General features: G+C 50.5%; 2 protein-coding genes across 2 annotated transcripts in view; both read left to right on the top strand.

Moving 5' to 3' along the window:
- The window catches only part of FLCN (folliculin), a 44018-nt gene extending 40820 nt beyond the window's left edge, over positions 1–3198 (top strand). The window contains exon 13 of the mRNA XM_061557699.1: positions 3065–3198. The gene's annotated coding sequence lies outside the window, so the exon portion shown is untranslated. The remainder of the gene's footprint in view (positions 1–3064) is intronic.
- A 126-nt stretch (positions 3199–3324) lies between these two features.
- LOC133346607 (guanine nucleotide-binding protein G(I)/G(S)/G(O) subunit gamma-13-like) lies at positions 3325–11955 on the top strand. The gene is made up of 2 exons (XM_061558298.1): positions 3325–3459; positions 6299–11955. Exons 1-2 carry the CDS (start codon positions 3362–3364, stop codon positions 6402–6404), a joined length of 204 nt encoding a protein of 67 aa, XP_061414282.1. The 5' UTR covers positions 3325–3361; the 3' UTR covers positions 6405–11955.
- Positions 11956–14468: the final 2513 nt, after the last annotated feature.

Raw genomic sequence — 14468 nt, 5'->3', positions numbered from 1 at the left:
GGTTCTTTCGGTAAAGTCACGTAGAATGGAAATAATAAACAAAATAAAATAAAACGTAATAAAATAATTCTCACGACGTTTCGGCCACAACGCAAGCAGCCGTCCTCAGGTGAAGAACAGGTCTGTCGAGACGACAGAGTCTACATTGAATTGATAGCTTGAAAGCATTGAGCGCGGGGCCCTTGAAAGTGCGGGGCCCGTAGCTACTACATATGCTACGAGGATAATCCGGCACTGCTACACCCACAAACTCCCTCGTGTAGCCGCGCCGGCCTTCATGACGTGCTCGCGAGCTGCACTTGCCCCAACAGTCTGCACTGCAAGGCTGTATGGGGATCTTTGTCTTTGACAGCGAGTGAATATCTGAGACCCACGCACTCGATATGAACATCACAAAGCAGCCAAATTAGCAAGGAAACAGGCCTGTCTAACTTGTAATTTCCATACAAAAATAGCAAAGTAACTGTACAAAACGACGTTACATAAGGCCTGCAAAGGTATAATCTAACCGTCACTGTTTGACGTTAGACGCAATCGGAACAAGCATTTAATATTTATTTCAGCGTTTATTTATTCTTTGGTTCTTTCGGTAAAGTCACGTATAAAGATAAAATAATAAATAAAAAAATAGCGTACGACGTTTCGATTGCAACACAAGCAATCATCAGGTATACATGAAATAGCAACAAAAATCTAACCAGAAAACACACATGTGTTCTCTCTCTCTATGTATCTTTGTGATATTTGTCTGCTTATATGTCTGTCTATAGTTTTCTGGTTAGATTTTTGTTGCTATTTCATTTATACCTGATGATGATTGCTTGTGTTGCAATAGAAACGTCGTATGCTATTTTTTAATTTATTATTTTATCTTTATACGTGACTTTACCGAAAGAACCAAAGAGTAATTCCTGCAGTCACGAAAGCTCCAAATTAACGTTTATTTATTGTTAATTACAATTAATTGCATGATGGTTAATATGGAGCGGTGGCGCTCTGGTTGACGCACTGCGCTCCGTGAATTCCGGCGAGCAGAGGTTCCGTTCCCGGCAAAGGGCAACAGGAGTGGCGATCGAGATCCGAACAGGCCCTGGGTCAGACCCATTTCACAAACGGGCACTGACCAGCGCGGTGAAGTATGGTCAAACAACCCCCCCCCCACGACTGAAACGAATGAGGAGGCCTTCATCAGCAGTGGAATGATCAAAGGGCCGTATAATAACGCGACGTTATTGATGCCCGTGCCTTTCCGGAGTTCAAATTCACGCTTAATTCTAGATTTGAAGCTTTCGTGACTGCAAGGATTCATATTCTTAGGTTTTTTTCGGTAAAGTCACGTAGGTAAAAAAAATGTAATTAATTAAAGTAAAATAAAAATAAAATAAAAATCACGACGTTTCGGAGGCAACACAAGCCTCCGTCTTAATCTTGAATCAAATGAACCACGACGATGTGATTAGCCCGTACAGAGTGGTGTGCACGTGCATGTATACTCTACGTTTTGGCTTTGTGATCAAGGGCACCAAATTTCGATTTAAAGCTTTCGTGACTGCAGGGATTCATCTTCTTGGTTCTTTCGGTAAAGTCACGTAGAAGGGAAGTAATAAAATAATAAAAATAAAACATAATACAAAATTATTCTCACGACGTTTCGGCCACAACGCAAGCAGCCCATCCTCAGGTGAAAACCAGGTCTGTCGAGGCGACAGCGTCTGAATTATTTTATTACTTCCCTTCTACGTGACTTTACCGAAAGAACCAAGAAGAAGGGCACCAAAGTTTGCCCCGCTTGCTGGCCGCTCATTTATCTCGATCCACATGAACGCGCAAAAACCCGCTTTGGTCGAACAGCTGCTCAGTGCGAGTCGGTGAAGGTCGGCGAGCAGAGACGTCGGGGGTTGCACCGCCGCCGTTTGGCCGTCCACTACCCGGTCTCCGTAGTCGCCTGTTGCAACCCGACTGTGCGTGGCGGTCGCGCGTTCCGAACGCCACACACCAAGGCCGTAATTATAATATATATTGGGTGGGGGACACAACTCCCTCAATATTCGAATATGCTCAAAATGTCCCCCCCCCCCAATGTATTGCTATAAAATAGATTTCTGTTTATGTGATTGTGGTTATGGTTCTACTTTATTAATCCCTAATCTCTGCCATTACATACAATGAAACAAGAAAAGGTAAAAAGGAAAAAAACAGAGCAATGTAATAAAATACACTATGACATTGTAAAAAAAAAAGTCCATCCTATGTGTTCGTGCTTTTTTTTTTATATTGTAGGCAGGAAATGAGTTTTCAAATGTAGATATTTTTTCTGGTGAGGGGGGGGGACCCCAGACCCCCTGGAAGATTTGGTCCCCCCCCAATGTTGACTCCATAGCTACGGCCTTGCTACACACACTCGGTCCCGCGTTACGTGCGGTAATGCGTCGCACGTGGAAGTCAGGTCGGGCACGGTGCGTGGCCTAACGTGGTCATCGGCGGCTGTGGGGGAAGGGCGTGCGGAGTGCTTCGCTGCCGAGATCGGGCGCATTCCGAGTGATTTGGGCCCATCGGCCCCGAACTCGTCTGTCTGTCTGTCTGCGCGTGATCTGTCTGTCTGTCTATCTGTCTGTCTGTCTGTCTCTCTGTCTGTCTGTCTGTCTGTCTGTCTGTCTATTCTATCTGTCTATCTGTCTGTCTGTCTGCGCGTTGCTCGTTTCGCAAGGGCTGTCCGTCTACCCGTGTCTCGAGTAGAGGTGGTGGGGAGCGGTGGGGCAGCGGTTAGCGCTACGCTGCGCTCCGAACCCGGCGACCCGAGTTCGATTCCCGCTCACGGCCAACACTGGTGACGATTATCCGAACCGGTCCTGGGCCTCCCCTAGGTCGACTCAGCCTCAAATGAGTACCTGGTGCGGTGTGTGTAAACATCGTCACTGGGAAGGCAAAGGCGGCCGGGCGTGGTGCTGGCCACCCACCCCCTCGTGTAGCCGTCCCGGCCTTCATAGGTGCTACTCGCTAACAGCACTTGCCCCTACAGTCTGTTAAGGCTACACGGTGGCTCTTTGTCTTTGTCCTCCAGCAGAGCTGGATTGTGGCCAGGAGCCTCCGAAGGATAAACGCCGGAATCGTCACGGCCCAGACGCCACAACAGTCACGGCGCTCTCACGCGACTACGGCTACTACCGCGACTCCACGTCCACGGCCGCGACAGCTCCAGCCGTGACGGCACCTCCACCGTGACGGACCAAGCCTCTAACTCAGCCGTGAGCTCACGTCGGCGCTGCCGCGACAGACGACGCCTCCGCCGTTGACGCCCCGCGGCTGTACCGCGACCGCACGAACGCCTCGACCGTGACCCCCACCCTGCCCCCCCGCCATCATGGACGAGGTGGACGTGTCGCAGCTTCGGAAGGAGATCGAGAGCCTCAAGTTCCAGCTCTCGAACCGGCGAGAGAAGACATCCAAAACCATCCCCGAGTAAGTGGAGTCCTTGGAGGACCGCGTGGCGTCTCACGCTCGTGGCGTCTCACACTCTCTCAGCTTTTCTTGGCGAAAAAAAGATAATCTTAATTTTGGAGCTTTCGTGACTGCAGGAATTATTCTTTGGTTCTTTCGGTAAAGTCACGTATAAAGATAAAATAATAAATTAAATAATTGCATACGACGTTTCGATTGCAACACAAGATGACGATTGCTTGTGTTGCAATCGAAACGTCGTATGCTATTATTTAATTTATTATTTTATCTTTATACGTGACTTTACCGAAAGAACCAAAGAGAAAAAAAGAAAAAAAAAGATAAAAAAAATAATATAGGTTTTTTTGGGGGGGTTAGATCATGTAAATATAAAATATACAATATAGAATTTTATTTCCCCGACACTTTTTTTTCGACGTAAAACGTAGCCGGTGTCTTCGTCATCAACAATGGGGGGGGGGGGGGGGGGGGAGGGGGGTGGATGTAAATGCTCATCAACCCCGCACTGACCAGCGTGGTGAAGTATGGTCATCGTGGCCCCCGCGAGACGCATGGTGCGGGGAGACCCTCATCCAACAGTGCATTGGCAAAACGGGCCGTGCGTGTTTGCAAACGGGTCAAAGGAAACAATACAACCTAGACACGAGACAATACTACAATACAAACTAGAGAGACAATGGAAACGAGACAGACACCACAGACGAGACAGACACAACCAACTAGACGGACACCACAAACGAGACAGACCCCGTGTGGTGGTGAGGACGTCACGGGTCACGTGACCCGCTGAGGTTCAGCACCGCGGACAGCGCCGCGGTGGGACGACCGAGGGGGGCGGGGCGAGCGAGGGGGGGGCGAGCGAGGGGGGGGCGAGCGAGGGGGGCGGGGCGAGCGAGGGGGGGGCGAGCGAGGGGGGCGGGGCGAGTGAGGGGGGCGGGGCGAGTGAGGGGGGCGGGGCGAGCGAGGGGGGCGGGGCGAGTGAGGGGGGCGGGGCGAGTGAGGGGGGCGGAGCGAGGGGGGCGGGGCGAGGGGGGCGGTTCGTGCACTCTTTGTTATAAAACATATTATTTGGGTCTTTCGGTAAAGTCACGTAGATAGTTCTAGATTTGAAGCTTTCGTGACTGCAAGGAATCATATTCTTAGGTTTTTTCGGTAAAGTCACGTAGGTAAAAAAATCAAAATTTATAAAAGTAAAATAAAAATAAAATAAAAATCACGACGTTTCAGAGGCAACACAAGCTTCCGTCTTCAGGTGGAACCGTCACAGCACGATAGCTGTATCAAGTGAGAGAAATTCCAAGAACACAGTATTTGTATATATACTGGTTGAGGGTGGGAGGAGCCAAGGTAGGCCCTGAATATTATTTTTGTGAGGTTCGGTGTGGCTGAAGCACGCTGTTAGGAACACATACATCATCCGCACATAGTCTACACAACAAAGGCTCATTCCTAACAGCGTGCTTCAGACGCACCGAACCTCACAAAAATAATATCCAGGGCCTACCTTGGCTCCTCCCACCCTCAACCAGTATATATACAAATACTGTTTCTTGGAATTTCTCTCACTTGATACAGCTATCGTGCTGTGACGGTTCCACCTGAAGACGGAAGCTTGTGTTGCCTCCGAAACGTCGTGATTTTTATTTTATTTTTATTTTACTTTCATTAATTTAAAATTTTTACCTACGTGACTTTACCGAAAAAACCTAAGAGTACAGTACATAACAAAAAACGACGACGTTTTGATCGCAACGCAAGCGGTCGTCATCGAAACGTCGTAGTTTTTGGTTGTTATTTTTGGTTATTTTCTTTGAACCTATTATCTACGTGACTTTACCGAAAGACGCAAAGAATATGGATTCCTGCAGTCACGAAAGCTTTAAGTCAAGATTTACACCCAATAATATCATGGCAGAAGAACTCCCCTTAACGACGGCGATTGGTTCCACGGAACCGGTCTTTCACTGATTTGGTCGTTAAGCGAGTAGAGGAAATGCACGTTAAATGCTTCATCCAAAAAAAACGTACTTTATAATATTTAAACAATGGATATTAATACATAAGGATACCAATAACATTAAAAACACATTATATAAAAAACGGGTTAATCGATGCATCCATTAATATGTATTGTACCCATCGTTAACAGGGGTATGGTCGGTAAGCGAACACATTGGGTTGTGTGGAGGCACTACACTGCATTATGCACTACTATACACTATACTATACAGTATACACTACACTACTATACACTACCCTACTAAACACTACACTACTATACACTACACTACTATACACTACACTACATTATACACTACATTATACACTACACTATACACTACACTATTAAACACTACACTACTATACACTACACTACTAAACACTACACTACTAAACACTACACTACTATACACTACACAATAAACTATGCACTACATACACTACACTATACACTACTATACACTACACTATGCACTACTATACACTACTATACACTACACTATACACTACACTGCTATACACTACCCTATACACTACACATTGGGCTCTGTGGAGGCTCCGTCGTTAAGCGATGAATCGTTAATGGGGGTGGGCGTGAAGAGGGGTTCTACTGTAGGTGTACAACATTATATACAGAAATATAATCGGTGACGTTTCAGGCAATGATTCTTTTTCATAGCATATGAAAGAAGGGTCATTGCTCGAAACGTTGCCTTTGATAGATTATTCCCCCTTTAAGGCCACACGCAGAGTGTTGCTGTTGTTGTCTGATACACGCTAAATCTTGCCTGACACAAGTTGCCCGTTGCCGTGTTGTCGTGTTGCCCGCTGCGCGCAGGATGGTGAAGTGGATCGAGGAGGGGATGTCCAATGACCCCTTCCTGAACCCCGAGCTCATGAAGAGCAACCCGTGGGTGGAGAAGGGCAAATGCGTCCTGCTCTAGGCCAAGGGCCGGGCCCCCCACACGGCCCAAGGCGGGCCCACCCGGAGTGACCCAATCCTGCCCTCACTTCACCCCCAGTTGACCTGACCTGACCCTGCCCCCACTCCACACTCAGCTCACCCGACACAGACTGACACGACCTGACCCTGACCCCACTTCACCCCCAGCTGACCCTACCCAGACTGACCTGACCCCACTCCACCCCCAGCTGACCCAGACTGACACGACCCTGACCCTGCCCTCACTCCACACCCAGCTGACTCGACCCAGACTGACCCGACCTGACCCCACTCCACCCCCAGCTGACCCAGACTGACCCGACCTGCCCCCACTTCACCCCCAGCTGACCTGACCCAGACTGACCTGACCCTGACCCCACTCCACCCCCAGCTGACCCAGACTGACCCGACCTGACCCCACTCCACCCCCAGCTGACCCAGACTGACCCGACCTGCCCCCACTTCACCCCCAGCTGACCTGACCCAGACTGACCTGACCCTGACCCCACTCCACCCCCAGCTGACCTGACCCAGACTGACACGACCTGACCCTGACCCCACTTCACCCCCAGCTGACCCGACCGATCCAACCCAATCTTTTCTGAGCCGACCCGGCATAGCCTCTAAGTTGACCTGAGCCGACTTGGTCTGATCTGACTTGAGTTGAGGTCAGCCGAGCTGACGCCAGCCAGTCTGACCTGACCCGACCCTGGCCTTATCTTACTTTGTCTGACCTGACCAAGATCTGACCTTAAATTGACCTAACCTGACCGCAGCTGACCCGACCCGGTTTGACCTGACCTGACATGACCTGATCCCCCCCGTGACCCAGCGTCAACTTGATTTCAGGCGCTACAGCAAACAAAAGAGGCCTCCTGCCTCTGACCAAACAGCCCGGAGGACAGTCCATCTCGGAAGCTAAGCTGGTTTGCACCTGGCCAGTGCTAGGATGGGCGACCGACGCGCGCTAAAGAGGTGCTATAGGCTCTAGACTGCGGGGGGTGTGGGGAGGGGGGACAGCGAGCGGGCAGTGTGGCAAAATCCATTGTTGTACTCTACTCCTACGCTAACCAGCTCCCGCTCGGAATTAATGAACGCAGGCAGACGCGCTCACTCCCCACGCAGAGTTGGACAGACGGGCAGCTCCGCGGGTTCATGGGGAGGGGCATTTGGCAGAGGTGGGGGGAGCGGGGTGGTCGGTGGGGGGGGGGGGCGGTGGGGGGGCGGTGGGCGTTTAATCGGAACCAATTAATTTTGGGGATCAGATCGCGCAGCCGGGTTTGACGTCTATCCACCCCGCCAGCAACCGGTGCTCGTCATAATATTTCAGTCTGAGTCGACCTACGGGAGAGTCTGACCACAGGGCCGGGGGGCGGGTATGATTGGCCCGGGGAGGCCACACCGGGAGGATGAGGAGGAGGAAGCAGCTGCGCGCCATGCCCCGGGGAAATTAAATCATCAATTCAAATCATCACTACACGGTTGGTATTCGCGTCGTCATCTTAGCCCAAGGCTATCGCGAAGGCGCTGCGTTTCGCAGGCTGGTATCGCCCCCAGCCAGCCAGCGGGCGGCGTACGTGAGTTTTACCCCCCAGCAAAACACACGTTTCGGCGAATTTGAACCCATTTCGTTGCTGTTGGACAACGTCACCGGATCTTTAGCGCCCGTTGCAAAGCAGTCGGCGCGTGGCGAGATGCGGTCAGTGCACCCGCAGTTTTAAAACCCAAGGGCGGCGGCTGGGAGCGAACAGCCAAGGTCTGCGACAAGAGATTGGGGCTCAAGTAATTGTGTCAGTCCCTGTACTATGTCCACGTCCCCGTGTCCGTACTATGCGTAAATGCCCCCGTCTTCCCATTCTTTTTTCGTCAACGGTCGTCACCACGTGCACAGTTCTAACGATCTCCTAACTCAACGGAGGCTCACTTAATGCACTGGCTTGTGTGTTTCCACCACACAACCAACCAACGACACCAGCCGCCATTCGCCACGAAGCGTCGGTGACGTGGCCACGACGCTTGTGCCAGGCTAGGTGCACGTTGAGACTGTCGGGAGCAAGTGCTGTTAGCGAGCACCTGTGAAGACCGGTACGGCACTTGGAGAGCGTGCGTGGGTGGCCAGCACCGTTTCCCATACATATATACATACAACCACACACAGAGATCCCCGATGTATCGGTATGACCGGCATAGTGCTGTTAGCGAGTGCCTATTAAGGCTGAAACGGCTAGTAACCACGCCCGGCCACCTTTGCATCTCCAGTGCCGATGTTTACACAGCGCATGAGGTACTCATTTAAGGCGAAATCGACCCAGGGGAGGCCCCGCACTGCTTCAAATATTATTTCACTGGTGTTAGCCGTGGGCCAGGAATCGAAATCCAGTCGCTGGCTTTCTTAGCGCTGTGCGCTAACCACTGCGCCACCGCTCGACACAAAGACCCCAGCCCCATCCCACTCCCGTATAGCCATAACAGACTGTTGGGGCAAGTGCTGATTATTATCAAGCACCTGTACGCAGCACATAAAGGGGGTGGTGTGGCTAGCACCACGCCCGGCCGCCTTTGTCACCCCAGTAGTGATGTTTACACACCACACGAGGCACTAATTTGAGGCTGAGTCGACCTAGAGGAGGCGCACGACCAGGTCAGCTATTCGTCACTGATGTTGGCCGTGAGCGAGAATCGAACCCGGCTGGGGGCAGTGCACCAACCACTGCACCACCGCTCCCGAACCACGTTGAATAGCTTTCTAATGAATGCACTTAATTCTGACGATATCCCGAATGCTCACGCCAACACGTGGCTGTCGTCGTCGTCTTTCCCGTGACGAGGAGAGGCGAAGGGGCAACGATGAACCCACGTGGATGTTTGCGGATGAGCCAGTGGACGGAGTCAGGAGTAGCCCGGTGACTGTCTGCAAACGCTGCCAGCGAACGATCGGCTTCACTTTTGGAGTTTTTCCTGACTCCTCGCGGAGAGTCCCACAGGCTCGCTCACTGTGAGAGCGACAAGAGAGGCACGCGGAGAGAGGAGCCAAGCCAGTGACGCAGCGGGCGGCCTCGAGAGCGAATGTGTGGGCCGCGGTTTGAGACCTCGATTCACGCGAATGGTCCAGAGACTTGCAGACACGTGAAGAATCACGCAGAGACGCGTAGACTCACGCAGACAAATGGACACACAGACCCATAGGCTAACAAAAGACACCCATAGACGCACAGAGACTCATAGACTCAGAGAGAGAGCCCCCCCCCCCCCCATGGGGACACGTAGGCGAGTGGTGGAAGTGAACAGTGCCGGTACTCTGCGGTCCGTGGCTTGAGAATGAGGATTGGCAGTCGCGTCCGTGGGCTCGCCTTTCATTCCCCAACGGCGTCGGAGATGGCCGCATGGGTTCATGCAACGGAGGAGTGGAAACAGAATTGCTACCGCTGTTGTTGAAACCGCTCCCAGGGCCGGTATGGGAGTGACAAAAAGACAAAGATCCCCCATATAGCCTAAACCGGCTGTTGGGGCAAGTGCTGGTAGCGAGCACATATAGAGGCCGGCACGGCGCACGAGGGGGTGGGTGGCCAGCACCACGCCCGGCCGCCTTTGTCTCCCCAGTGGCGATGTTTACTACACACCGCACCAGGTACTCATTTGAGGCTGAATCAACCTAGGTGAGCCCCAGGACCGGTTCAGATATTCGTCACCGGTGTTGGCCGTGAGCGGGTGCCGAGCCCGGGTCGCCGGGTTCGCAGCGCAGCGCGCTGACCACTACACCACCGCTCCTCACTATGGGAGTGACGCACGCGCACACACACACAGGACCAGTGGAGTGACACACACACAGAGGACCATTGCAGCGACACACACACTGCAGTGACACACGCGCACACACACACCGGACCAGTGGAGTGACACACACACTGCAGCGACACACACACATCAGACCATTGCAGTGACACACACACCGGACAATTGCAGTGACACACGCGCACAGACACAGGACCACGGGGCAAGACCTGAAGCCAGTTATTTTGGTGGCATTGATGATGATGCGAATGCAAGAGCAGTCCTTGCAGCAGGTTGAGACGTCCACTTAAAACAAAACAAGTACGAGCACTGACAAGGAAGGAGGCAATGGCGCGGTGGTGCTGGGATGGCAGCAAAGGCTTTGACCTTTTGACCTTAGACCTTTAGACCCCCCCCTCCTCCTCCGCCGTCATTGGCGCGGCGGCATCCGCAGATTTCTGTCCAGATACGACCGCAGATTTATAATCGTTTCTCGATAATTGTCTTTGTTCATCGCTAATTTGCGAGGAGTTAATTGCACGGGAGGTGGGGGGGGGCGAGACGTGGTGTAGCTCTTAAAGATCATCACGCTTTGGCCGCGGGGGGGGGGGGGGGATCGAGCTGAGAATCCCAACCCGCGGGGGAGGCGACAAGGCCGCCTTTAGAAGGAAAGTACAGCAAGTAGGACCTGTTCTGGCCTCTTGTATCACCGTTTATGATACAAGTGACGATGGCGATGATGATGATGATGATCGTGCTGGCAGACGACTGGGGCACCCAAAGCTCTGAATAACGGGTGTGCCAACGTGCCGCACCTGGGCACAAACAAATACTGGAAACGACGACGATGACGATGATGATGATGATGTTGATGGCAGGATACGAACAGCTCGGAATATTACGAGAGCACGAGGAGGTTGTGATGGATGGGGACACGTGTGCAGGATGGGATGAGGGCAAAGATCCCCCCCTGCCCCGCTGCCCCCCGATGCAGTGGCAACCCAAAGGGAGAAGACCGACTGAGTTGAGAGGCGGTGCGGCGGGCGACGAGACTGTAAGAGGGCATCGAGCATGCGACGAGGACAAGAAGAGCCGAGGCCCCGGATGGCGGTGGTTTTTGTTGACCTTTGAACTTTACTCTAAGAGCTCGGAGGCGGCGGAATGTCGACTGTTCGCAGCGGCCACGACTGGCAGAAAGAAGGAAGCGATGGCTATGTGCGGTGGCATCGACGGTATTGGCACAGGGTGACCTCTTCACCGTGACATGGTCAGCCGCTGAAAAAGAAGAAACCCTCCTCCTGCCAAATGTGCTCGGCGCCTGGAGTATCCTCTGCCTGTTTTCTGGGCATCATCAGGTCGAAATAAGTAGCATTTTGTTTATGATAATGTACTGTTATAATTACCGTTGTAACGTTTTAAATCGAAACTAACTTCTCAACGGAGGAAAACCTTTAATGGGGAAGGGATTCGAGCCAGAGAGAGAGAGAGACACGCACCGCGGTGACGTCACTGGAGGGCTCTCTCAGGGTAGAGGCGCGGCCCTGCAACTGCTGGTGCATGCCCACTGCTACCGGCGGAAGAGACTCCCGCTTAGACAGCGCCTTGCCCGTGTCCCTCGAGAGAGAGAGGGGATGTTGGCCTGCTCTTCCACGCTAACGCATACGCCTTGGGGGTAAAAATGTGAGAGTACCCACACTGCACCCCCACCACACCGCACAACCGCTTGATTGTGTGGGTGTGGGTTTTTTCGGTAAAGTCACGTAGGTAAAACATTAAAATGAATGAAAGTAAAATAAAAATATAATAAAAATCATGACGTTTCGGAGGCAACACAAGCTTCCGTCTTCAGGTGGAACCGTCACAGCACGATAGCTGTATCACCTGTATCACTTGATACAGCTATCGTGCTGTGACGGTTCACCTGTATCACTTGATACAGCTATCGTGCTGTGACGGTTCCACCTGAAGACGGAAGCTTGTGTTGCCTCCGAAACGTCGTGCTTTTTATTTTATTTTAATTTTACTTTTCATTAATTTTTATTTTTTACCTACGTGACTTTACCGACAAAACCTAAGAATGTGGGTGTGGGGTTGAGGCTTTTTCTTTTTTTGAGTTCGAACGTGCCAGAATGTCTTCACCGCTGCCGCGGCGGGAGATCGAATCTCTCTAAATCGACGACCTCGAAATTTCAGTTCCGCAACCCCCATAACGGCCACGGCAACTTGACGATTTTTCACGGCACTCTTTTAACGCCGCCCACCCCCCCACACCCCCCTTGTCACGAGCGAGTATTTAAACCGGCGCCTAGCTGCGGGACAAGACGTATGTGTGTTCCTTTTGAGTCGCGTCTTTTCCTTTAACCTAAGAGGGCGTGCGTGGGTGGTGACTACCCCCGCTTCCCTGCCGATGCGAGGGAACAAAAAAACCAAACCGAGTCTCGAGAGGATCCATACTTAATTTGGAGCTTTCGTGACTGCAGGAATTACTCTTTGGTTCTTTCGGAAAAAGTCACGTATAAAGAGAAAGTAATAAATTAAATACTAGCATACGACGTTTCGATTGCAACACAAGCAATCGTCATCAGGTATAAGTGAAATAGAAACACAAATCTAGTATACTTAGAAATGTAATGTAATACATTACATTAATGTAATGTAATACATTACATTTCTAATACATTACATTTCTAACCGACTCTCTTCTAAGTATACTAGATTTTCTTGGTTCTTTCGGTAAAGTCACGTAGAATGGAAACAATAAAAATAATAAAATAAACAAAACATAATCAAATAATTCTCACGACGTTTCGGCCACAACGCAAGCAGCCGCCGTCAGGTGCGTTGTGGCCGAAACGTCGTGAGAATTATTTTATTATGTTTTGTTTTATTTTATTATTTTTATTATTCCCATTCTACGTGACTTTACCGAAAGAACCAAGAAGATGAATCCCTGCAGTCCCGAAAGCTTTAAATCGAAATGATACTAGATTTGTGTTTCTATTTCATTTAAACCTGATGACGATTGCTTGCGTTGCAATCGAAACGTCGTATGCTAGTATCTAATTTATTACTTTCTCTTTCTACGTGACTTTACCGAAAAAACCAAAGAGTAGTCTCGAGAGGGTGGCTAAAGCAGCCACACATTTAGTTTACTGCTCATCTTGTGCTCTGTGTGTTTGTTTGAACTTCGTTCGCACCGTACGTAGCCAACCGTGGCTAATCGGAGGTGCGGGGGTGGGAAGGACAACAAACTAAACGCGAAAATCAATTTCTAAAGAAATTCGTTTTCAATCAGTCGTTAAGCAGGATGTGAATCCAATCACAGAACTTGATTGGATTCCAGTTGATTTTATTTTATTTGGCACCACTCCGATAGGGGTTCATGTCGGTGTTAGGGGTTAAGAGGTCGGGGGTTAGTGGTGAGGGTTAGGGGGTTTAGAGACTCGGGGTTGTGATTTTGGGATTCGGGGTGACGATTTCGGTGTAAGAGTTTCGTATTTGGGATTAAGAGTTAAGCGTGCACGATTTAGGGGTTATGGTTAGGGTTTGAGTTAGGGTTATTGTTTAGATGTTATGGTTTAGGGCTAGGGTTCGGTTTAGGATTAGGGTATGGGGTTAGGGTTAGGTGTTAAGAGGTTATGGTTTAGGATTCGGGTATGGGGTTAAGGCTTAGGTGTTAAGAGGTTATGGTTTAGGATTAGGGTATGGGGTTAAGGGTTAGGTGTTATAGGGTTTGGTTTAGGATTAGGGTATGGGGTTAGGTATTAAGAGGTTATGGTTTAGGATTAGGGTATGGGGTTAAGGGTTAGGTGTTAAGAGGTTATGGTTTAGGATTAGGGTAGGGGGTTAGGGGTTAGGTGTTATAGGTTTTGGTTTAGGATTAGGGTATGGGGTTAAGGGTTAGGTATTAAGAGGTTATGGTTTAGGATATGGGGTTAAGGGTTAGGTGTTATAGGTTTTGGTTTGGGGTATGGGGTTAGGGGTTGTGGTTCAGGGCGTGGCACAGTCGCAGCTAAGACTCTGCCCTTTCTTGGCACGCATCTGCGGGGATCGTAGTCTCGGCCTTAAGTTGATCTCAAGTTTGCATGACATGACGAGGTTCACATTGGAACCGGCTATAGTATAAACGCTCCACACCTATACATGTGTGCTTATGCATATAGATGTAGCGCGACGTGAACCGCTTATTTAGCGTTATTTTCATCGGGGGTTACTTTTCTAACTCTCTCTCCACTCTCTCTCTCTACGGCGCCGCAGTCTAACGTCATTAAAAAGCAGAGGTCGCAAACGGGTT

Source organism: Lethenteron reissneri, chromosome 3 (assembly GCF_015708825.2).
Source record: "Lethenteron reissneri isolate LAM-NWPU_2019-01 chromosome 3, ASM1570882v1, whole genome shotgun sequence".
NCBI classification, from domain to species: domain Eukaryota; kingdom Metazoa; phylum Chordata; class Hyperoartia; order Petromyzontiformes; family Petromyzontidae; genus Lethenteron; species Lethenteron reissneri.
This window is presented reverse-complemented; position numbering and strand designations above follow the sequence as displayed.

Bases quoted from the DNA above. Each gene is read 5' to 3' on its own strand.
- LOC133346607 (XM_061558298.1), top strand. From the start codon at position 3,362: ATGGACGAGGTGGACGTGTCGCAGCTTCGGAAGGAGATCGAGAGCCTC. The intron at 3,460-6,298 runs GTAAGTGGAGTC...CGCTGCGCGCAG, and splicing joins ACATCCAAAACCATCCCCGA to GATGGTGAAGTGGATCGAGG.